We start from the raw sequence: 23565 nt of genomic DNA on the forward strand, positions 1-23565 counted from the left end.
ACCAAATAATTTTTGCACAAACTGTCAGAAACCGTCTCAGGGAAGCTCATCTGCATGCTCGTCGTCCTCACCAGGGTCTTGACCAGACTGCAGTTCGGCGTCGTAACCGACTTAAGTGGGCAAATGCTCAACTTTGATGACCACTGGCACACTGGAGAAGTGTGCTCTTCACATATCAATCCCGCGTTCAACTGTACCGGGCAGATGACAGACAACGTGTATAGCGTTGTGTGGGCAAGCGGTTTGCTGATGTCCAAGTTGTGAACAGAGTGCCCCATACTGGCGGTGGGGTTATGGTATGGGCAGGCATAAGCTATGGACAGCGAACACAATTGCATTTTATTGATCGTGGTCCTCTGTAGCTCAGCTGGTAGAGCACGGCGCTTGTAACGTCAAGATAGTGGGTTCGATCCCCGGGACCACCCATACACAAAAATGTATGCATGCATGACTGTAAGTCGCTTTGGATAAAAGCGTCTGCTAAATGGCATATTATTATAGTATTAATGCAAAGAGATACCGTAACGAGATCCTGAGGCCCGTTGTCGTGTTATTCATCCGCCGCCATCACCTCATGTTTCAGCAAGGGATCTGTACACAATTCCTGGAAGCTGAAAATGTCCCAGTTCTTCCATGGCCTGCATACTCACCCATTGAGCATGTTTGGGATGCTCTGGATCGACGTGTGTGACAGCGTGTTCCAGTTCCCGCCAATATCCAGCAACTTTGCACAGTCATTGAAGAGGAGTGGGACAACATTCCAAAGGCCACAATCAACAGCCTGATCAACTCTATGCGAAGGAGATGTGTCGTGCTGCATGAGGCAAATGGTGGTCACACCAGATACTGACTGGTTTTCTGATCCACGCCCCTAACTTTTTTTAAAGGTATCTGTGACCAACAGATGCAGATCTTTATTCCCAGTCATGGGAAATCCATCGATTAGAGCCTAATGAATTTATTTCAATTGACTGATTTCCTTATATGAACTGTAACTCAATAAAATCTTAGACATTGTTGCATGTTGCATTTATATTTTTGTTCAGTGTATTTCAACTATTCGGATATCAACCCCCAAAATAATGATATTATTTGAATAGTGAATTCATTTCAAATGCCCATCCTGGAACCCATTCAAAACCTGCCTAGCATATTCTGTCAGGAGGTTAGCACTGACAGTAGAGCTTTTAATCAGCAATACATTCATAGCCAGTAGGAGATTTCTCTTTTCAGTCATTCAGTTGTGTTGAATTGAAAATGCAACCTCTCTACCATAAGTGAAATGTGTGGTTGCCTAGGATGGATGGCTCACTCTGGCATTTCTTCTAGCACTCAGGAGGATAAATAATTACAGTACCTTGTTTGGCGCTGCATATTCTGCTCTTCAAATGCTTTTAAAAATGTAAATAGCGAGGGAGACAGCGCACCATTTTGTTTGAGGAGCAAACAAGCACAAGACAGTATTGAATGGTTGTTTGTGCAGTAAAGAGGGAGGAAATTACCATCAATAACAAGTTGTGCTTGACTCATCTCTGCCTGGGAGATCTCTGATGTCTGATGATGTCTGTTTCTTCGCTTGAAGAGGAAATCGAACATTCAAGACAGCGTCACCGCGTTCTATTTTGAGTTATATCAATCCATTCCTTTTCACTCAATCACAGATATGTTATTGCTCCCTAGTTTGTATACCGCCATTGATCGATACACATGGGGCAGGAGGGAGAGGACGGCGCTTCGCTGCAGAACAAATGACAGAATCTATTGCTCAACTCTGAAACAGAAGCTGACAAGTCATATTTCTTCCTGTTGCTGTTAAGCTGTGCTCTGCTGGGTGAGGGGATGGATGGACAGCCAGGGGAAGTAGCCTAGTGGATGTCTGTGTCCCAAATGGCACCATATTCCCTATATAGTGCACTACTTTCGACCAGAGCCCTATGTCAAAAATTGTGCACTAAATAGGGAATAGGGTGCCATTTGGGACACAGCCGATGTTGTTTGGCAGAGAAACACAGGAGTTGTCAGCATACATCCTCGGTCCCATACCTGTCGCATTATCTTACATGTGGTCCGACTGATAGGTTGAAAGAAAAGAAAGGTAGGGCTCCTTCAGTGCTGTGCGTGTAGGGAAATTGATTTAGCTCAAGTCGGATGAGGGAGGTTGTTTACTGGCAAGGATGTTTCCATAAATACTATTCAGTGTAATAGAAGAGCCATCTGTGTGAATTTGCTCTTAGACATGGTTTTCTCTCAGCACAGATACTCTCGAGTTGGCAAATGTATACTATACAGGAGCTAGCATTACTACTGTCAAGAGTGTACTACTATCTTGTTGCTATCATTTATAACAACAATAACTTATGTTGTCCCTAAAGCATCAACACAGTATGCAGTGTTATTGCTGGCGCCGACGAAGATGGCCGCCTCACGACTAGCTCTTAGGAAACTTTGCAGTATTTTTTTTTTTTTATGTACAATTTTTTACATTATTAGCTCAGAAAGTGTTTTGCATCATTACATACAGCCGGGAAAAACTATTGGATATCAGAGCGGCGGTAACTCACCAGCATTACGACTAGGAATATGACTTTCCCGAAGCAGATCCTTTGTTTGCTCTCCCCAAGGCAACTGAACTGATTCCAGCGGCTGACCCAAAACATCGCCGGTGGAGGAGAGGCACTAGGAACGGCCTGCAGGTTCGACTTAGGAGGCGCGCACACCACCCACCGCTTCCAAGTATACTACTCGCTACTCTTTGGTTAACAAGCTCGATGAACTCCTGGCAAGGATTTCTTTCCAGAGAGACATCAAGGCCTGTAACATACTCTGTTTCATGGAAATATGGCTCTCTTGGGATATTCTGTCAGCTCAGTTCATCGCGCAGACAGGAATAATAAATATCTCTCCGGGAAGCAGAAGGGCGGAGGTGTGTGTTTCATGATTAACGACTCATGGTGTAATTGTAGTAACATACAGGAACTCGAGTCTTTCTGTTCACCTGACCTAGAATTTCTCACAATCAAATGCCGACCGTATTATCTCCCAAGATAATTTTCTTTGGTATATCCCCCCTCAAGCCGATACCACGACGGCCCTCAAAGAACTTCACTGGACCTTATGCAAACTGGAAACCACATATCCTGAGGCTGCATTTATCGTAGCGGGGGATTTTAACAAAGCAAATTTGAGGACTAGGCTGCCGAAGTTCTATCAACATATCGACTGTTGTACTCGCGCTGCTTCTCCCTTCCTATAGGCAGAAACTCAAACAGGAAGTACCCGTGCTAAGAACTATTCAACGCTGGTCTGACCAATCGGATTCCACGCTTCAAGATTGTTTTAATCACGCGGACTGGGATATGTTCCGGGTAGCTTCTGGAAATAATTTAAACGAATACACTGAAACGGTGACTGAGTTTATCAGGAAGTGTATAGGTGATGTTGTGCCCACTGTGACTATTAAAACCTACCCTAACCAAAAACCATGGATAGATGGCAGCATTCGCGCTAATCTGAAAGCGCGAACCACCGCATTCAACCATGGCAAGGTGACTGGGAATATGGCAGAATACAAACAGTGTACCTACTCACTCCGCAAGGCAATTAAACTGGCAAAACATCAGTATAGAGACAAAGTGGAGTCGCAATTCAACGGCTCAGACACGAGACGTATGTGGCAGGGTCTACAGACAATCACGGACTACAATAGGAAAACCAGCCACGTCGCCGACATCGACGTCTCGCTTCCAGACAAGCTAAACAACTTCTTCGCCCACTTTGAGGATAACACAGTGCCACTGACGAGGCCCACTACCAAGGACTGTGGCCTCTCCTTCTCCATGGCCGACGTGATTAAGACATTTAAGCATGTTAACCCCCGCAAGGCTGCCGGCCCAGACGGCATCCCTAGCCGCGTCCTCAGAGCATGCGCAGACCAGCTGGCTGGTGTGTTTACGGACATATTCAATCTCTCCCTTTCCCAGTCTGCTGTTCCCACATGCTTCAAGATGGCCACCATTGTTCCTGTACCCAAGAATGCAAAGGTAACTGAACTAAATGACTATCGCCCTGTAGCACTCACCTCTGTCATCATGAAGTGCTTTGAGAGACTAGACAAGGATTATATCACCTCTACCTTACCTGTCACCCTAGACCCACTCCAATTTGCTTACCGCCCCAATAGATCCACAGACAATGCAATCGCCATCACACTGCACACTGCCCTATTCCATCTGGACAAGAGGAATACCTATGTAAGAATGCTGTTCATTGACTATAGCTCAGCATTCAACACCATAGTACCCTCCAAGCTCATCATTAAGGTCGAGGCCCTGGATCTGAACCCCGCCCTGTGCAACTGGGTCCTGAACTTCCTGACGGGCCGCCCCCAGGTGGTGAAGGTAGGAAACAACATCTCCACTTCGCTGATCCTCAACACTGGGGCCCCACAAGGGTGCGTGGTCAGCCCCCTCCTGTACTCCCTGTTCACCCATGAATGCGTGGCCAAGCACGCCTCCAACTCAATCATCAAGTTTGCAGACGACACAACAGTAATAGGCTTGATTACCAACAATGACGAGACCGCCTAGAGGGAGGAGGTGAGGGCTCTGGGAGTGTGGTGCCAGGAAAATAACCTCTCACTCAACATTAACAAAACAAAGGAGATGATCGTGGACTTCAGGAATCAGCAGAGGGTGCACCCCCCTATCCTCATCGACGGGACCGCAGTGGAGAAGGTGGAAAGCTTCAAGTTCCTTGGCGTACACATCACCGACAAACTGAAATGGTCCACCCACGCAGACAGTGTGGTGAAGAAGGCGCAACAGAGCCTCTTCAACCTCAGGAGGCTGAAGAAATTCGGCTTAGCACCTAAAACCCTCACAAACTTTTACAGATGCACAATTGAGAGCATCCTGTCGGGCTGTATCACCGCCTGGTACGGCAACTGCACCGCCTGCAACTGCAGGGCTCTCCAGAGGGTGGTGCGGTCTGCCGAATGCATTACCGGGGGCAAACTACCCGCCCTCCAAGACACATACAGCACCCGATATCACAGGAAGGCCAAAAAGATCATCAAGGACATCAACCACCCGAGCCACTGCCTGTTCACCCCACTATCATCCAGAAGGTGAGGTCAGTACAGGTGCATCAAAGCTGGGACTGAGAGAATGAAAAACAGCTTCTATCTCAAGGCCATCAAACTGTTAAATAGCACATTAGAGGCTGCTGCCTATTGAAATCACTGGCCACTTTAAGAAATGGAACACTCGTCACTTTAATAATGTTTACATATCTTGCACTACTCATCTCATATGTATATACTGCATTCTATTCTATAATATTCTAGTAAGAGGTTAGTGACTATCATAGTGCACACTAATCAGACTGGGGACACATCCCAAATGGCACTATATTCCCTATATAGGGATCAAAAGTAGTGCACTATATAGGGAATAAGGTGCCATATGGGACGCACACTGGTTGTCCTTACTTTCTCTCTGTTCTGACTCACCTCTGCATACGTGCTCCAAGCTGCAGTCACTGACCTACCTCTATACACCCCCTCTCAGACCCCTCCAACACAATCTGTCAAAACAAAAGCAAGTGAAGACCTGGCACAAGGACTGACACACAGAGCTAGAAGAAAGCTCTAGCCGCTAGCTTGTTATTTCCCCATTTAAAAGAGAAGGCACACCTTAATGGAAAAGGATCAAAGTGAAACGGCAGTCATGCGTGGCCTTTTAATGAAGTTCTCTGGTAATTAACACCAGAGAGCAGAGCTTCAGTGAGGAGAGGAAGGGGTTACATTCAACACAAGGGCTGCATTCTCTAGCCTACACTTCTTGTCCTCCTCTCCTCGCGGTCCGGGCCAGGCCAGGTATGGCCTAGACAGGGTCTAGACACTAGCGTTTAACAGTGTTTAATCAGACCGACCAACAGAGAGACCGACGTGGAGTAATGGATGGAATAATGCACCATGACTACAACAAACTCTCCAATCTCTCAAGTTAAGAAAATTACAAATCTCCATTCTGTCTCTGACTGCCTGGGGAAATTAAACAAGCTTTAGTTGGAATGAAAAACAGCAGCCGTCACTCCCAGATCAGCCAAGCTTGAAAGTGGATGATGAACAATGTATCATTCACATTGATACATTGTAAGAACATCCTACCATGGCATAACCACGGCACCTGTAGGCCCTAGACATTGTTTTTCGAACACTTTGCACACTTTTAGTTGATAGTAAGGAAAGTTGTTAATGGGAATTGTCTTGGTATTTCCTCTACAGGAGTGGACACGCGCTCATGGCCTTCATGCTGTCGCGACAAGAGGGGAAACTGAACCGGCAGCAGACCATGGAGCTGGGCCACCATATCCTTAAAGCACACATCTTCAAGGTACAGTTGAAGTCGGAAGTTTACGTACACCTTAGCCAAATACATTTAAACTCAGATTTTCACAATTCCTGACATTTAATCCTAGTAAAAATTCCCTGTCTTAGGTCAGTTAGGATCACCACTTTATTTTAAGAATGTGAAATGTCAGAATAATAGTAGAGAGAATTATTTATTTCAGCTTTTATTTATTTCACCACATTCCCAGTTGTTTAGAAGTTTACATACACTCAAATAGGATTTGGTAGCATTGCCTTTAAATTGTTTGACTTGGGTCAAACGTTTCGGGTAGCCTTCCACAAGCTTCCCACAATAAGTTGGGTGAATTTTGGCCCATTCCTCCTGACAGAGCTGGTGAACTGAGTCAGGTTTGAAGGCCTCCTTGCTCGCACCCGCTTTTTCAGTTCTGCCCACACATTTTCTATAGGATTGAGGTCAGGGCTTTGTGATGGCCACTCCAATACCTTGACTTTGTTGTCCTTAAGCCATTTTGCCACAACTTTGGAAGCATGCTTGGGGTCATTGTCCATTTGGAAGACCCATTTGTGACCAAGCTTTAACTTCCTGACTGATGTCTTGAGATGCTGCTTCAATATTTCCACATAATTTTCCTTCCTCATGATGCCATCTTTTTTGTGACGTGCACCAGTCCCTCCTGCAGCAAAGCACCCCCACAGCATGATGCTGCCACCCCCGTGCTTCACGGTTGGGATGGTGTTCTTCGGCTTGCAAGCTGCCCCCTTTTTCCTCCAAACATAACGATGGTCACTATGGCCAAACAGTTCTATTTTTGTTTCATCAGACCAGAGGACATTTCTCCAAAAAGTACGATCTTTGTCCCCATGTGCAGTTGCAAACCGTAGTCTGGCTTTTTTATGGTGGTTTTGGAGCAGTGGCTTCTTCCTTGCTGAGCGGCCTTTCAGGTTATGTCGATATAGGACTTGTTTTACTGTGGATATAGATACTTTTGTACCTGTTTCCTCCAGCATCTTCACAAGGTCCTTTGCTGTTGTACTGGGATTGATTTGCACTTTTCGCACCAAAGTACATTCATCTCTAGGAGACAGAACGCGTCTCCTTCCTGAGCGGTATGACGGCTGCTTGGTCCCATGGAGTTTATACTTGCGTACTATTGTTTGTACAGATGAACATGGTACCTTCAGGCGTTTGGAAATTGCTCCCAAGGATGAACCAGACTTGTGGAGGTCTACAATTGTTTTTCTGAGGTCTTGGCTGATTTATTTTGTTTTTCCCATGATGTCAAGCAAAGAGGCACTGAGTTTGACTGTAGGCCTTGAAATACATCCACAGGTACACCTCCAATTGACTCAAATGATGTACATTTGCCTATCAGAAGCTTCAAAAGCCATGACATCATTTTCTGGAATTTTCCAAGCTGTTTAAAGGCACAGTCAACTTATTGTATGTAAACTTCTGACCCACTGGAATTGTGATACAGTGAATTAGAAGTGAAATATTCTGTCTGTAAACAATTGTTGGAAAAATTACTTGTGTCATGCACAAAGTAGATGTCCTAACCGACTTGCCAAAACTGTAGTTTGTTAACAAGAAATTTGTGGAGTGGTTGAAAAACGAGTTTTAATGATTCCAACCAAAGTGTATGTAAACTTCCGACTTCAACTGTACAAGAGACTAGCCAGGACCGGATTACCAAACGGGCACGCTGGGCACATGCCCCAGGGCCCCTTTAAAGCTATAGATGAGCTATAAAACAGCAACAAAAAAATCTCTACCTCATGGCAACAAGTGTAGAATTGCTGGAAATAATTTTTTCAACTGAACATTTTTCTCTTAGACTCATGACAAAATGTGTAAAATAGCATTATAAAACTGCACATTTTTCTCTCTGCACCTTTGCAAAATGTGTTGAAATACAGTAAGTTAGCTGATTTAATAAAAATAATAATAATATACAGTATAATGCCCCAGGGCCCCAAATGCGGTAGTCCAGCCCTGTGACCAGCTACTTAGTTCTGGGCCAGAATTCACAAAACGTCTCAGTCAGAGTGCTGATTTATGATCAGTTTTGGACAGAGAGGGACCTGATCCTAGATCACCACTCCTACTCTGAGACTCTTGATGCAAATGGCCCCTGAAGCCTATAGTGTATATCCCACCCTTACTCAGATTACATTCCTTTTGTGAATTTTAGAGTGCGTATGTTTATTAATGAATCAAGATACATGTAGATACGGACAGTATCATCAGAGGATAAGCCATCTCGGTGTGAGAGAAGGCTCTGAGAGTGAATCTACTGTATGCATCACTGGTTTATTGACCTAGTATGTGTCCATGGTTTCAGTGTCTCCGTCTCTGTCCTCAGGGTCTGAGTAAGAAGACGGGTGTGTCGTCCAGCGTGCTGCAGGCCCTATGGATCAGCTGCAGTGCCGACGGCCTCTCTGCAGCTCTGGCCTCTCTGAGGAACCTCTACACCCCCAACGTCAAGGTGAGACCTCCACCCTAGACGTCCAGACCCTCACCTGGAGCACTGCTATGACATACTGACATTGGATATGGTATTTATTTATTTACTCAGGGTATTTTGTATTTTTATTGATAGATACAGTGAAAAGGGGATTGAGATAAAGGAGAGGGACATAGAATAGAAAATGGCGCTGTCAGGGGTTGAACCCATGCCTCCAGGGGCAATGGGTAGTCTGCAAGCAGTAGCACTAACACTAGACCAGCCAAACTCAACTGGTGGTCCGGGTCCGGACCCAGAGAAGGGTCAATCCGGACCGGACAACATCCCATTTTGTTATATAAAAGTCCATACATTATGTGAGGAGCTGTTGGGCTTAACAAATCTAGAAGCACACACGCGGGGAGAGGATATCCATGAGGCCATCAAAGGGATGCTGACAAAAAGGGGGATAGATCTGATGTCAGTGGACTCCATCACCACAGATGGAGCTCCAGCCATGATAGGAAGAGGGAGGGGACTGGTTGCACGTTTGAAAAAGGACCACCCTGACTTGACATCATATCACTGCAGGACAATCTGTCCTGTGTGCCAGTCTGGGAAAATAGTATTCTGAGGTCATGACAACGATGCTGAAACTGATCAACTTTTTGAGAGCAACATCATCCCTACAACAGCGCCTGCTACAAGACTTTCTGACAGAGGCCAATGCCAGTTTTGATGACTTACTACTGCACAACAATGTCAGATGGCTTAGCAAAGGCAGGGTTTTGGAACACTTTTGGGCTGTTCAGGAGGAAATCAAAGCTTTCTTATCAGAGCAAAAGAGTGACAAGGCAACTCAGTTTTCTGAGTTTTTGGAAGATGAGGAGAAGATGAAAACAGTTGCATTTTTGACAGACATTACATCACACCTTAATCAACTGAATGTTAAGCTGCAGGGACGGGACAACACAGTGTGTGATATGATAACAGCAGTCCGGGCTTTCCAGAAGAAATTTCAGCTTTTCAAGAATGCTCTCCAGGGAGAACTTGTCCACTTCCTCAATCTTCTGGTGCAAACGCAGGGAGACAAAGATGTTCCCAACCATGTTGATTTCATCCAGAAGCTGATGGATAACTTCAAGGCTCGCTTTGATGACTTCACTGTTGGAAGAGAACTGCTGCTGCTCATCCAGAACCCCTTCTTGGTCACAAATGTGACAAAGTTGTCAGAAGAAGCAAAACAGATCTTCAGATGGTTATATCACAGCAAATGGAGTTGATTAAGCTGCAAGAAAATATGGCTTTGAAGGAGCAGGCTGGTGATTGTGACCTTGTTACTTTCTGGGGAAAGATGGTGCCTGCAGCTCCACAATGAACTTTATTAAAGACAAATACAGCACCAGGCTCACCAATGAACACCTGCACCAGTGTCTCAGAGTTTCTCTCACACCATTTGTGCCAAAGTTCAAAGCATTAATGCAGGGCAAGGCCCAGAGTGACTTATACATGAATATTGCATGGCCTCAGTGAAGTTCTGTGCATTCAGATTATTATTTTTGTTCAACTCTCCTTTGTTCTCCAGAAAACATGCACTTTATTTTGTATGCTCTGTATTTTATATTGTTAATGTATTACATGCTAACCTCCCCTGTTATTGGTAATTGTGAGAGGTTAGCATGTCTTGGGGGTATGATCTTTGACCCTCTGTAACTTTCTCACTCATCATTATTCACGATTTATTCAGGATTATCCGTAAAGCCTATTCTATTCTTATTTATAATACAAGTGACTCCAAAATTACACAATACATTATTTACAATTAATTTCAATTGGGCACAAAACAAACTGCAAAAATGAAGCTAACAAGTTTGTAGAGTCACAAGCTTGATGTAATCATTGTGCGCTAGGTATATGGGACCAAATACTAAACTTTTGACTACTTTATTTATAAGTCATTATTGCTCAGTGTGTCAGTAATTTTGGACCCCACTGTATGTTCTTGAGCGCATGCATGTTACCTGAACACACTCGAGTGTATGGTCATTGGTCTCCCTGAATTCTTTCCTATCACATTTTTCCACCAGTGATTTGTATTAGCACAGTGGTATTATTGTAATCTCCTCACTTCGAATGTCCTCCCTGAGTGCATGTTAATTCCACTGATGGCTCCCAGTGTGTGTTATGATAAGCATTCTGATCTGTTTCCTGGAAACACTCACTTACGGTGATGAGTGTGGCCTCGCCACTGATGAACAACAGCTCATTGGAAATCTCACCAAGATGCTCACTGGCTCAGATAGATTGATGCAGGTTGCACTCTCTTCCATTAGTTTGATCCATTTGCTATCTGTGATGCTGCTCTCTGCGGGAGAAAAGGAGGCTGTGCCATTCTAAGTAATTACAGGGTCCTTTTAGATTAGTAGTAATTTAATAACCAAAAGGGCACGTTAATGACAGAGCGGGCAAAATAATGTTTTATGTTAAATTAGGCCTGGCTGTGTGTCTGTCTACGTGGCCACTCTATTATGGTGGGAGAAAGAAAATAGCCCTCCCTCCTAAGGCGTACAAGGCAATTATCAGTGGGGAAAGATGTATTCTAGCTTTAAGCAAAAACAATCATATATTTTTCTTTGCCATTAGCGGTACGCTTAGAGTGTGGTTTTATTAAACATTATCATCTCTGTTTTCCCAGTGTAAAATATTCTGTTTCAGTGTAACATCACTCATGAAGACAGTCACAGACAGAGTTGTTCCTTGTCCTCCAAGGCCCCTAGAATCATTGGTGCTAATTTATTCCGTTGCGGTTCCGCCGGTAAATGAAACGAATTCAATTTCCTCTGCTTTTAACACTCAGTGGGTTCGACGCCTCGTCTGATTAAACATAAATTATAAATGTCCTTATCAAGGAGAAGAAGAATATGCTCTGATTATCGCAACACTAGATAAATTCCACTGTGTACTCTTGCGTTGAATGCATTTCTAAATGACTATATGTGAAATCCAACTTTGTTTTAAACTAATCTGAGAAATGTGGTAAGGTCATCTTTAAAGCTAGGAAGAAATTATATATATATATATATATATATATATATATATATATATATATATATGTATATTTAACTTTAGCTATTTTCACAGAATTCGGTGCTCAATTTAATTTTTTTAAAAATATTTTTTAAACTAATATAGTGAGAGAGGATGACAGTGGGGAAAGATGGAGCGAGGAGGTGTCAAAGGGCAGTAGGCCGGATTTGAACCTATGCCGACAAAATAGACATGTGCCTGAGGATAGTGGTGTGTGGGTCAGCTGTTTGTTCATCCGCTCCTCCCGCAATTGCTAACCCATCCGCAACCGCCCGACTATATGTGATAAAGTGAAAATCTGAGGCCCGCACCCGACCCTAACCCGCTAATATAGAAAATGCCTGTAGGCTACACTCTTAGAAAAAAGGATTCCAAAAAGGTTCTTTGGCTTTCCCTGTAAGATAACCCTTTTTGGTTCCAGGTAGAAATATTTTAGGTTCCATGTAGAACTCTCTGTGGAAAGGGTTCTACCTGGAACCAAAAGGGGTTATTGAAAGGGTTCTACTATGGGGACAGCCAAATAACCCTTTTTGGTTCTAGATGGCACCTTTTTTTCTAAGAGTGTACAGTCAGAAACGGCGGAACGATATTTTGACAGTGGGTGCAGGATTTTTTGCCTCATTTAGATATGTTTCTGCTTATAATTTCCAACATTTTGGTAGGCTATTTATTAGTCAACTTGTCTATAATTAGATAAATGCAGCTTCTCTTCTGTCATTATATGTTGCCCTAGAATACTAAATAAACCCTTGCTCACCAGAATAATGTAATAAATAGATAGAATGAATGCTTCAATCTAGTTGACATCGGTCAATTTTTCTCTGTGATCTCTGCCTCTTTCGCGGCGCGAAGACGTTTAGGGATCGAGGAGAAAATGCAATAACATTTATTTTATTTATTTATTTGTGCAAAAAATCAGTTTGACCGGTTCTAAGGAAATAGAAAGCTGTGAAAACGACCCAACATGTTTCTGATAAGATTTCTTACGAAAAAGTAAGAGCGTCTGCTAAATGACTAAAATGTAAATGTAAACATTTCAGTTCGGCTTGGATTCATATTTTATGGGGTTGAAATACTTTCAGCTTTTATGATGCTGATAAAGATAGCACCTTTACAGACAGTATCTATCTGTGCATTTGCATTCTCACAAGATGCTGAAAGAAATAAATAATATTTCTCTACTCCTGTTCCAGAGTCAACATTTACTGCAAGAAATGCTTAATTCTGCAGGAGTTAATATTAAGGCTGTGTGAGAGGTTATTGACAGTGTCCAGATTTCAGTTTCCATTTAACCCATCTGAACAGTAGGCTACAGTTCCCTTGACGTGCCATAGGCCTATTTGAAGTCCCCGTCTTGTGACTGTCGAATATGTATAGCGCCTCACAATCATCACACATATAACACTGCTATAATCCTCTTTTACCACTTCACCAAATCTTTCCCAAACATTACTTTTGTGGCCCTCCCTTCTCTTTATTTTCAAATCTCAATTTGAATTGAATTAAACTCTGACATTGCCCTTTTTGCCTCTTGCCTTTTCTGTCTGTTCCCAAAAGCATTTGGCGATTGGCATGTAGGCTACAGTTAGCCCCTAAAGCTTAGGCTTACTCACTAATGCCAGATAGCCTAAAATAATGAAAGAAAACCTCAATGTAGCCCATAGATATAAACTGCACAAGAATTAGGTCCAAAAGGCTCCATAACAGCTTCTACCTCGAAGCCATAAGACTGCTGAACAATTAATCAAATGGCCACCCGGACTATTTGCGTTGACCCCCCCCCCCTTTGTTTTTACACTGCTGCTACTCGCTGTTTATTATCTATGCATAGTCACTTTACCCCTACCTACATGTACAAATTACCTCGACTAACCTGTACCCCCGCACATTGACTCGGTACCGGAACCCCCTGTATATAGCCTCATTATTGTTATTCTATTGTGTTCTTTTTTTATTTCTTACTTTAGTTTATTTAGTAAATATTTTCTGAAAACTGCATTGTTGGTTAAGGGCTTGTAAGTAAGCATTTCACGGTAAGGTCTACACCTGTTGTATTCGGCGCATGTGACAAATAAGATTTGATTTGATACATTTATGGATTTTTTAAGGTATTGTTTTCTGTTTCTTCAACCCACCCGCCACCCACCCGCCCTTCTTCCGCACAATATTTCATGATCATAAACTCGCCCGCCCCACAGATACAACCTGCTGCATTACCACTAGCCCAGCCAGGCCTTGATTTTCTTCAAACACGTTTAGGGAAGCCAAAAAGTTGAATTCCATGCTCATGTTTTTCTTATACGGTTTGATAAGACAGTTGAATTCCATGTGTATTTAATGTGTGCTGCTCTTGCAGGTGAGTCGTCTACTGATGCTAGGCGGGGCCAATGTGAACTACAGGACAGAGGTGCTGAACAACGGCCCAGTGCTGTGTGTCCAGTCCCACCTGGGCCACCAGGAGATGGCCGGCCTGTTGCTGGAGTTCGGGGCTACCGTGGACGTGGTGTCCGAGAACGGCATGAGCCCTCTCTGCTTCGCCTCGGCTGCCGGACACCTGGGTTTAGTCAGCCTGCTCAGCAAGAGAGGAGCTAAGGTTGGTGGCACTGCCCCTAGACTCACCCTCAGACAACTACAGGATCAGGGCTAACCTCTATCCCAGCTTTTCCCTTAACACTAGAACCGCTGGTCCTCGATGGACCCCCCTTCAAGCTAATGAGCAGTGTATCTAACAGTGTATTTCATATATTTCATATATGCTATCGCAAAAATAATCATTTGGTTGTGTTTAGAAGGCCTTGGGTAACATTAGAATATGATTTTTATTTTATTTCAAATAACACAATAGCATTTTCATTAGTTTACTGTAGTTTACTGTAGGCTATATGTAAAAACAAAAATCCCCCAAAAACGCCAGAATTCAAGTGTTCAATCAATTTTATTTGTGGAATACCTTTGTTACAATTATGAAACAGAAAGCATATGTTCTGGAACACAGTAACAGCTTATTTTTATAACTACAAAATAAATATACCCCAACCACAAGAAGCACAGTCAAATTATGAAAACATCAGTAGCCTAAACATCATTATAAGCGCCAAGTGGCCTTTATAAATAGTGAAACTCGACACAAAAGCAATAATGCCATGATAATGATATGACAGCAGTAAGAAATTGTCAATTATTGTCAGCTCGTGCTTATATTATGTGCATCTTGACGCAATGGCATCAGTTGGATTTCATTTATCTGTTATCCCTTGTCCTAACAGTTGGCACAATTTTCGTAACTTTCACTTCCTTGACACACTTTGACATACCTTTGTTTGGTTGTAGTGCTAAATAGTCTCAGATTTTCTCTTTATTGTGTCCCGTTGTCTTGTCATTCTTCAGCACCGTTTTGGAGTACAACGGCTGTGCAGGTGCCTTATTTTGCGTAGCGGGAGGGAGCTCCCATCTCACTTTGTTCATGGTGCCGGCCAGACTTGTTTTCTTTGCAAGAAAATTGTTAGCCAATGACAGTGAAGTTAAGAAATTGTCCATGGTGACATTTCTCCCCTTGCCAACGTAAGGTTCCACAAGCCCCATCACCGCATTATCCAACACTTGCTAGATATTGAAAGCCGTTCAGTGTGTACAAATATGCACGCTCTCACTGTGTAGCATACTCGGAGTAGGCCAGAGTAGACTGATAAGACTGTTTTGATTCGGTGGACTGATATAGGGTACATACCATTTTAAGGTTATGATTAGAATGGATTAATGCAATTGAATGGCCCGCCCTGTTCTTCATTCTCAATTGGTAATTCGATAATTATGCATAATTTGCTTCCTCTCGCTCATCAACTCACCCATTCTCCCCATCATACTTTGCTTAATTTATTTCATCTGTTGTTATATGTGTAAAATTAGTTTCGGTATAGTTTAGGTTCAGTTTCGAGGCAATTATTGGGGTGATTATCAGCTGGGCACTGCACTTTCAACTGTCGAAAGAAGGAGCTGAGCTGGCCCTACTGTTGGGAGAAGGAGGGGCAAAGGAGGAAAACCGTTCAAAGAAATGAGATTAAGATTCTAACACCAACAGTGTGTTATATAGACTTATTTAGGAAACGTCAAGGACGGAGGGGGGCATGACTTAAAAAATTGCATAGTAATAAACAATTATAATCATGAGCAGTCAAAATGACTGCTTTAGTGGTTCTAGAGTTAAAAGTGAATGCTAGATGACAGAGACTGGCAACACAATATTAGATCAGGGCAAATACAGCTATTAGTACCAGGGGAGACATTAGAACTAAGATCATATTTTGGAACCCTAGCTTAAAGGTTTTGATAAGACCTCACATAGATTGTAAAGCTACTCTGGGAGAGTGTAGGAGGAGCTATGTCACTGTATTACAGCAGATAAAACATGGTCAGATGAGCCCTGTTATTGTTTTGTTGCAGGTTGACCATGTGGATAAGAGCGGTCAGTGTGCTCTGGTCCATGCTGCTCTGAGGTGCCACCCTGACATCATCCAGTACCTCCTGGAGCTGGAGTGGACCGCCGAGGGCCAGCAGCAGAACTGCAGTCTGAAGAACAAGGCCCTCCAGCAGGCTCTGATCGCTGCCTCCAGCATGGGACACACACAGGTCAGTCAAGAGACACCTGTTGAATCCCAAATGGCACACGTTGCAACCACTCACTGTACTGCACAGGGCTCGTACGGTCATGAAAATCCTGGAAAAGTCATGGAATTAGAAAATAGTTTTCCAGGCCTGGTAAAGTAGGGTAGTGCCGATCTCGTCATACTTGTATTCGTAATCGTATCCGTTTCATCTCGTGATCGGAAAACCCAGAAGTGCACTTTAAATGTCAGTAAAGCCTATACCTCAAGTGCACATTACTGCGCTATCACTCAGACTGCATCTCATAGCACATCGTTATGTTCCTTCACTCATTCACACACATTGTTAAATGACCCCAACAGATGAAAATGCTCATGATTTACTTACTTAGTCCTTTTCAATTATCAATGAAATTGGCTAATAAATACCGTAATGCATGGCTGGCTACTACTGCCTGCATTTATTCCAGACACAGATTTAGATGAAAGTAGGCTAATTCGCTTTAGCAATATATTGTTTCACTTTCGAGAAGAGCAAATCTTTTATCTCCTGACACTTACAGTGAGGGAAAAAGGTATTTAATCCCCTGCTGATTTTGTACATTTGCCCACTGACAAAGACATGATCAGTCTATAATTTTAATGGTAGGTTTATTTGAACAGTGAAAGACAGAATAACAACAAAAAAATCCAGAAAAATGCATGTCAAAAATGTTATACATTGATTTGCATTTTAATGAGGGAAATAAGTATTTGACCCCTCTGCAAAACATGACTTAGTACTTGGTGGCAAAACCCTTGTTGGCAATCACAGAGGTCAGACGTTTCTTGTAGTTGGCCTCCAGGTTGGCACACATCTCAGGAGGGATTTTGTCCCACTCCTCTTTGCAGATCTTCTCCAAGTCATTAAGGTTTCGAGGCTGACGTTTGGCAACTCAAACCTTCAGCTCCCTCCACAGATTTTCTATGGGATTAAGGTCTGGAGACTGGCTAGGCCACTCCAGGACCTTAATGTGCTTCTTCTTGAGCCACTCCTTTGTTGCCTTGGCTGTGTGTTTTGGGTCATTGTCATGCTGGAATACCCATCCACGACCCATTTTCAATGCCCTGGCTGAGGGAAGGTTCTCACCCAAGATTTGACGGTACATGGCCCCATCCATCGTCCCTTTGATGCAGTGAAGTTGTTCTGTCCCCTTAGCAGAAAAACACCCCCAAAGTATAATGTTTCCACCTCCATGTTTGACGGTGGGGATGGTTTTCTTGGGGTCATAGGCAGCATTCCTCCTCCAAACACGGCGAGTTGAGTTGATGCCAAAGAGCTCGATTTTGGTCTCATCTGACCACAACACTTTCACCCAGTTCTCCTCTGAATCATTCAGATGTTCATTGGCAAACTTTAGACAGGCCTGTATATGTGCTTTCTTGAGCAGGGGGACCTGGCGGGCGCTGCAGGATTTCAGTCCTTCACGGCGTAGTGTGTTACCAATTGTTTTCTTGGTGACTATGGTCCCAGCTGCCTTGAGATCATTGACAAGATCCTTCCGTGTAGTTCTGGGCTGATTCCTCACCGTTCTCATGATCATTGCAACTCCACGAGGTGAGATCTTGCATGGAGCCCAAGGCCGAGGGAGATTGACAGTTATTTTGTGTTTCTTTCATCTGCGAATAATCGCACCAACTGTTGTCACCTTCTCACCAAGCTGCTTGTCGATGGTCTTGTAGCCCATTCCAGCCTTGTGTAGGTCTACAATCTTGTCCCTGACATCCTTGGAGAGCTCTTTGGTCTTGGCCATGGTGGAGAGTTTTTGGAATCTGATTGATTGATTGCTTCTGTGGACAGGTGTCTTTTATACAGGTAACAAGCTGAGATTAGGAGCCCTCCCTTTAAGAGTGTGCTCCTCATCTCAGCTCGTTACCTGTATAAAAGACACCTGGGAGCCAGAAATCTTTGTGATTGAGAGGGGGTCAAATACTTATTTCCCTAATTAAAATGCAAATCAATTTGTAACATCTTTGACATGCGTTTTTCTGGATTTTTTTGTTGTTATTCTGTCTCTCACTGTTCAAATAAACCTACCATTAAAATTATAGACTGATCATTTATTTGTCAGTGGGCAAACGTACAAAATCAGCAGGGGATCAAATACTTTTTTCCCTCACTGTATGCCACAACATTTCTACAGTCAAAATAAACTGTACATTTGTCATTTTATTTTCTAATGATCTGTCGCTCAGTAAACATGCCTGGGTGAGAATAAATAATAATAGCAAGCAAGCATGTGTTTGGATCACGACAGAACGACAGACGTCATCAGCAATGGAATAATTATACGGACAGACAAAGTAGGCCTACTAAACAACGGCAAGTAGTCAGACAGAAACAACCATATGGCCTAAGCAAAGTCGACAGGAAATAACTATATTGAACAACAATGACTAGCTACAGATTCTGATTCATACAGGATGTTTGGAGAAGTGGAGACTTGTTCCCTGAGACGAGTGACTATGAGTGAGTGAAACAGCCACGCCTGTCTGGGGAAATGAGAGCAGAGGGAGAGCGACTTGGTCTAATCCAATCGTTGCAGCAGGCTCAACCGATACCCCGCTCATTTCTTTACAGACAGAAGAACTAGCCAATAGTTGTTTAGAGCACACAGCGCATCACACTGTTTGAGTGAAAGAGAGATGTGCGCTTGCAGCAGAAAATATTTTTTTTTAGATCACAGATAATTACAAAAAATACTTGTGTCATAATAGTATTCGGAAAATTCTCCATATCCGTTACAATACTCGTTTTGTCCAAGTACTCGGCACCCCCCTATGGAAAGGTTTTGGAAAATAATACAATCCGAAATGTTTTGAAAAAGTCATGGAAATTAGTTTAATAATTTTGCCTCATGTAAATCATTTAGGCACACTTTTTAAATATTGTATAAATCACGTAAAAATCTACATATCAGTCATGATCGGAATGATCCTTCATCACACGTCTCTGTGTGTGTGTGTGCATACTTGCGTATGTGTCCTAAAAACTTGCCACTGGCAAATGGCTGACATGCAGTTGATGAATATTAGGAGTTGAGAAATACATCTGACACTGTTGGAAAGCTGGCATTCCCCTCTAATCAACAGTAGCCATGTTATTCTGACAATGTTAAAGAAATATTCTTAAAATAGCCTAATTGACAAACAACTCCCATGCTGTCATTAGATCTCCCCTGAAACCTGAATATTTTAGCCTTAGAATGTTATAGATAAACATGTCTTCGTTAGCTACCTTCCTTTGAAGGTGCCTGCCTTTATAGCCATTTGATCCCTGATTCATTGAAAGAGGGAATGATTTTATAAAGACATAAAAAGTAGTTGTTTGTAATGTTGCCATATTTTATATCAAGAGTGGCCAACCATCCCCCAGGAGAGCTACTTGGTGTGCAGGCTTTTGTTCCAGCCCGCTATAACACAGCACATTCAAAAAATCAGCTGCTCAACAGGACCTTGATAAGCTGACTCGGGTGTGTTTAAGCAGGGCTGGATCAAATTAGCTCTCTAGATGGTGGGTTGACCACATGTGTTTTGTACAGTAGCCTTACAATGCTGTTATTCAATTTTGTGGGGGGTTAAGTGCCTTGCTCAAGGGCACAGCGGCAGGAGATGGTACAAGTGATCAGAGTCCACATTTATGCTAGCTTTTTCATGTATACATGGAGACCACCAAATTATTGGTCATGGAAATGTGGTTAAAAGTCATGGAGAAGTCAGGGAAAAGTAATGAAATTCCATGTGTCAAAAAGTGTATGAACCCTGACTGCAATGTACTGTACACCCACACTATCCACACGGGTCAGTTCTGTACTGTACACAGGAGAGTTCTCCCACAGAGTCTCTCACCTGTACAATTCCACAACACAACCTCACCTCTGTGCTTTGGAAACAAAGATGATTCCACTGAAAACTTCAGCAGCAGGTTCTTCTTGGTTTCACATATGAAATAGGCTGTAGGTAGGCCATGCATACAGTATTGATCCCACAGTATGTCTGCAGCAGTGGAGGCTGCTGAGGGGAGGATGGCGCATAATAATGGCTGAAACTGAGCAAATGGAATGGCATCAAACCATGTGTTTGATGTATTTGATACCATTCCACCAATTCTGCTCCAGTCATTACCATGAGCCTGTCCTCCCCAATTAAGGTGCCACCAACCTCCTGTGGTCTGCAGTTAGCTGCCCAGGAGAGGAGCATAGTGGGCTGTGGGTTAGGGATGGGCATTGAAATGATTTCACTATTCAAATCATATCATGCTATTGTTTCGGATATCCAGATTGTCGAAATACATGTTTTAAAGAAAACATGTTTTGGGGAAACTTCAATGGAGACTTGCTCGCGCGATTCGAGAGAGAGCCGGTGCGCTGCGCTCTGCTTGTTTGAGCAGAATTGTGGGGGAGGGGCGAGAGATACGAAGGGGCCGGTGTGTGACCGTCTATGTGCGTGGCAAGGAGAGAGAGAAAGTAGCCAAACCGTCTCGCGTTAGACAAACTTGTAGCTGCCATAGGTTATCTATCATATAATCTGATAGTGCCTGTCTTGACTGCATTACATCGCTGTAAAGAAGCTAGCTAGCGACAGGAGCCAGCTAAGTTAGCCAACTAGCTAGCTAAAGTAGCAAGGCTAATTGAGTCCATTTTGCTGCGCTCCCTGTACTTGTCTACAACAACTCCATTCATATGAAACAACAGCCTACTCCTTCTCATTTAGCCAACTTAATTCCGTAATTTTAATTCCATTTTGCAGTTATTAGAAATCTCCCACTTCACTTGCTACACATGGAGCCGCTTTGATTGACCGACAATAACAACAAGCTACACGCGTGAAACGTGTATAGGCTACCGGTGCGTCTTTGTTTTATTAAAATGTCAAATGTAATGGTCTATCCTTGTAGGCTATGTAGTAATGTCACAGATAATTTGATTACATTTTAGACACAGCCAAATATAGGCCGATTTTTTCCCACAAAAATTAATACTCTCCCAAGTAATCGAATACTAACTTTGAATAACCGTGCCTATCCCTACTGTGGCTTGATTGATGACAGTTCCTCATTAAAAGGGCTGTGATACTGTTAAGCATATACATGAGGGCTGTGGGTCGACAGTATTATAGAATGGGCCAGAGTGAGCAATCGACCTCCACCTCCACAGAGGGCCCAGTGAGAGGAGCGTAAAGGAGAGCACAGACAATGGGGCTAGCTAACACTACTGACGTATTAATACCATTGGGCCTGTACTACACAGCACGGAGAATCTCTACTATAGAGGCTATATAGATACTATAGTCCATGCATCAGCACTCTAGTCCAGTGATTCATTTAACATGCGCCAGAGAAGCATCATTTGCTGGGGCAGCTTTTTAAATCGATCAGCTGAAGGTGTTTCATCGCTCCGGTGTTTTGATGCTTGGATTCTGTGTCATTAATCAAAGTTTCTCGTTCGGCAGGTTGTGAGAGGCTTGTTGGCGTTGAATAACGAGCACGCTGTGCAAATTGATGGCCATGACACTCTGTGGGGAGAAACCGGTACGTTTCCTCTCGATTCTTCTTCTTTTCTCTATGTTGTTCTCGTTGTGTTAACACTTGTTGTAATATCAGTGTTTCATTACTGCTGAAATTGTGTGTGCTTGTCCAGTGTTTTGTATTATATCTCCTTCCAGTAGCATAACACTTTCTTTTTGCATGATGTTCACATTTACCCAACTATGTGGTCATTTTTATTTTTACTGCCTGTCCTCTTCCCTTAAAGGGTGTCCTCTTCCCGTAAAGGGGCAATCTGTAGTTGCTACATACATTTTTTGACTTATAAATTAATTATATGTACTCATTGATTCTTAACTTATTAATGCCTCAGAAGCTTAGTTCAACTGTTGTACCCCATCAGAACCAAAAATATAAGCTTGTTTAACTCTAATGTTTGTAAACAAAGTAAATGTAAATACATTTTATTGCCTCAAAACATGGTTAAAACTATCACTGAGATGCCGTAGATGGTCATTCCTTGCATCTATAGCTCTGTCAATTAATTTGAGAGTGGTTACATTTCTCCAGCCCCATCCCTTAGATCTTTACTGAAACAGTGGCAGGGAGTCACTTAATTATTGTTTCAACTTCGGAAAGCCCCTTTAAAAGTGTCTCTGCTTTGGTCATTTGGTCCTTTATCTGGATGGAAAGCCATCAGGCCATCCTGTGGTGCTTACTGAGTGATTTTCTACTTTAGAGCAGAATTACAGCCATCGCTCCCAGCATGAGCAGTCTAAGCACTAAGTCATCGGTGCAATACATTGTCCATTTAGGTCATGTCAAGCCATTTGGCCTGTTTTTTTGTCCTGCATTTCTACCAATAATCACACACCTACTCATATATTCTTCTTACTGGAAGTGTAGCCAGAGCTTCAGTTTCGGTTTAAGACCTGAAACGAATCATTGATCATAAAGTACTGCAGAAAATTATTACAATCTTTTTGTTGGACAGTATTAAAGTCCCAGTGGTAATACAGAGAACTGTTGATATTGGGAGAGGTACAATGTACTTAGTGGCCACTTAAATTGTATATGCTAGACCTCTTTTGGAAGAAGCAGGAAAGTTGGGACCCATCTGACAAAAGCAACAGCTGAGAGAGAAAAAGCAGGAGCAGGAGAGATATGGAGCTGCTGGCAGGGGGTGGCAGCAGGAGACATGAGTTGTTAATGGCCGGTCAAAGCAATTTAAGATTGATCCTGGAAATGGTGGGGGAAGCCAAATGGAGCCGGGAACAAAAGTCTAAAAGAACACGTCCAAAGTGGCACCCTTTTACCTACAAAGCGCACTAATTTTGACCAGAGCCCTATCGGCCCTGGTCAAAAGTAGTGCACTTTATAAGGAATAGGGTGCCATTTGGGACGCAACCTAAAAGCATGGGTCTGTTGTCATATCTGTGAGTCACCAGGGTTGTCATATACATGCTGAACAAAACAAATGTGTCTGTGGGGAACATTGTGTTTTGATATAAATCAAAGATGAGGCCCCTGGGTATG

General features: G+C 43.0%; 1 protein-coding gene across 1 annotated transcript in view; it reads left to right on the forward strand.

Annotated features, from left to right (window-relative positions):
- Positions 1 to 23565, forward strand: part of LOC311144136 (protein TANC1-like) — a 294875-nt gene that overhangs the window by 245019 nt on the left and 26291 nt on the right. The window contains exons 15-19 of the mRNA XM_084180127.1: positions 6287 to 6395; positions 8737 to 8859; positions 14261 to 14497; positions 16345 to 16530; positions 21996 to 22074. Of these exons, the coding sequence (XP_084036253.1) occupies positions 6287 to 6395; positions 8737 to 8859; positions 14261 to 14497; positions 16345 to 16530; positions 21996 to 22074 (734 nt within the window). The remainder of the gene's footprint in view (positions 1 to 6286; positions 6396 to 8736; positions 8860 to 14260; positions 14498 to 16344; positions 16531 to 21995; positions 22075 to 23565) is intronic.

This window comes from Coregonus lavaretus, assembly GCF_964263955.1.
Source record: "Coregonus lavaretus genome assembly, chromosome: 16".
NCBI classification, from domain to species: domain Eukaryota; kingdom Metazoa; phylum Chordata; class Actinopteri; order Salmoniformes; family Salmonidae; genus Coregonus; species Coregonus lavaretus.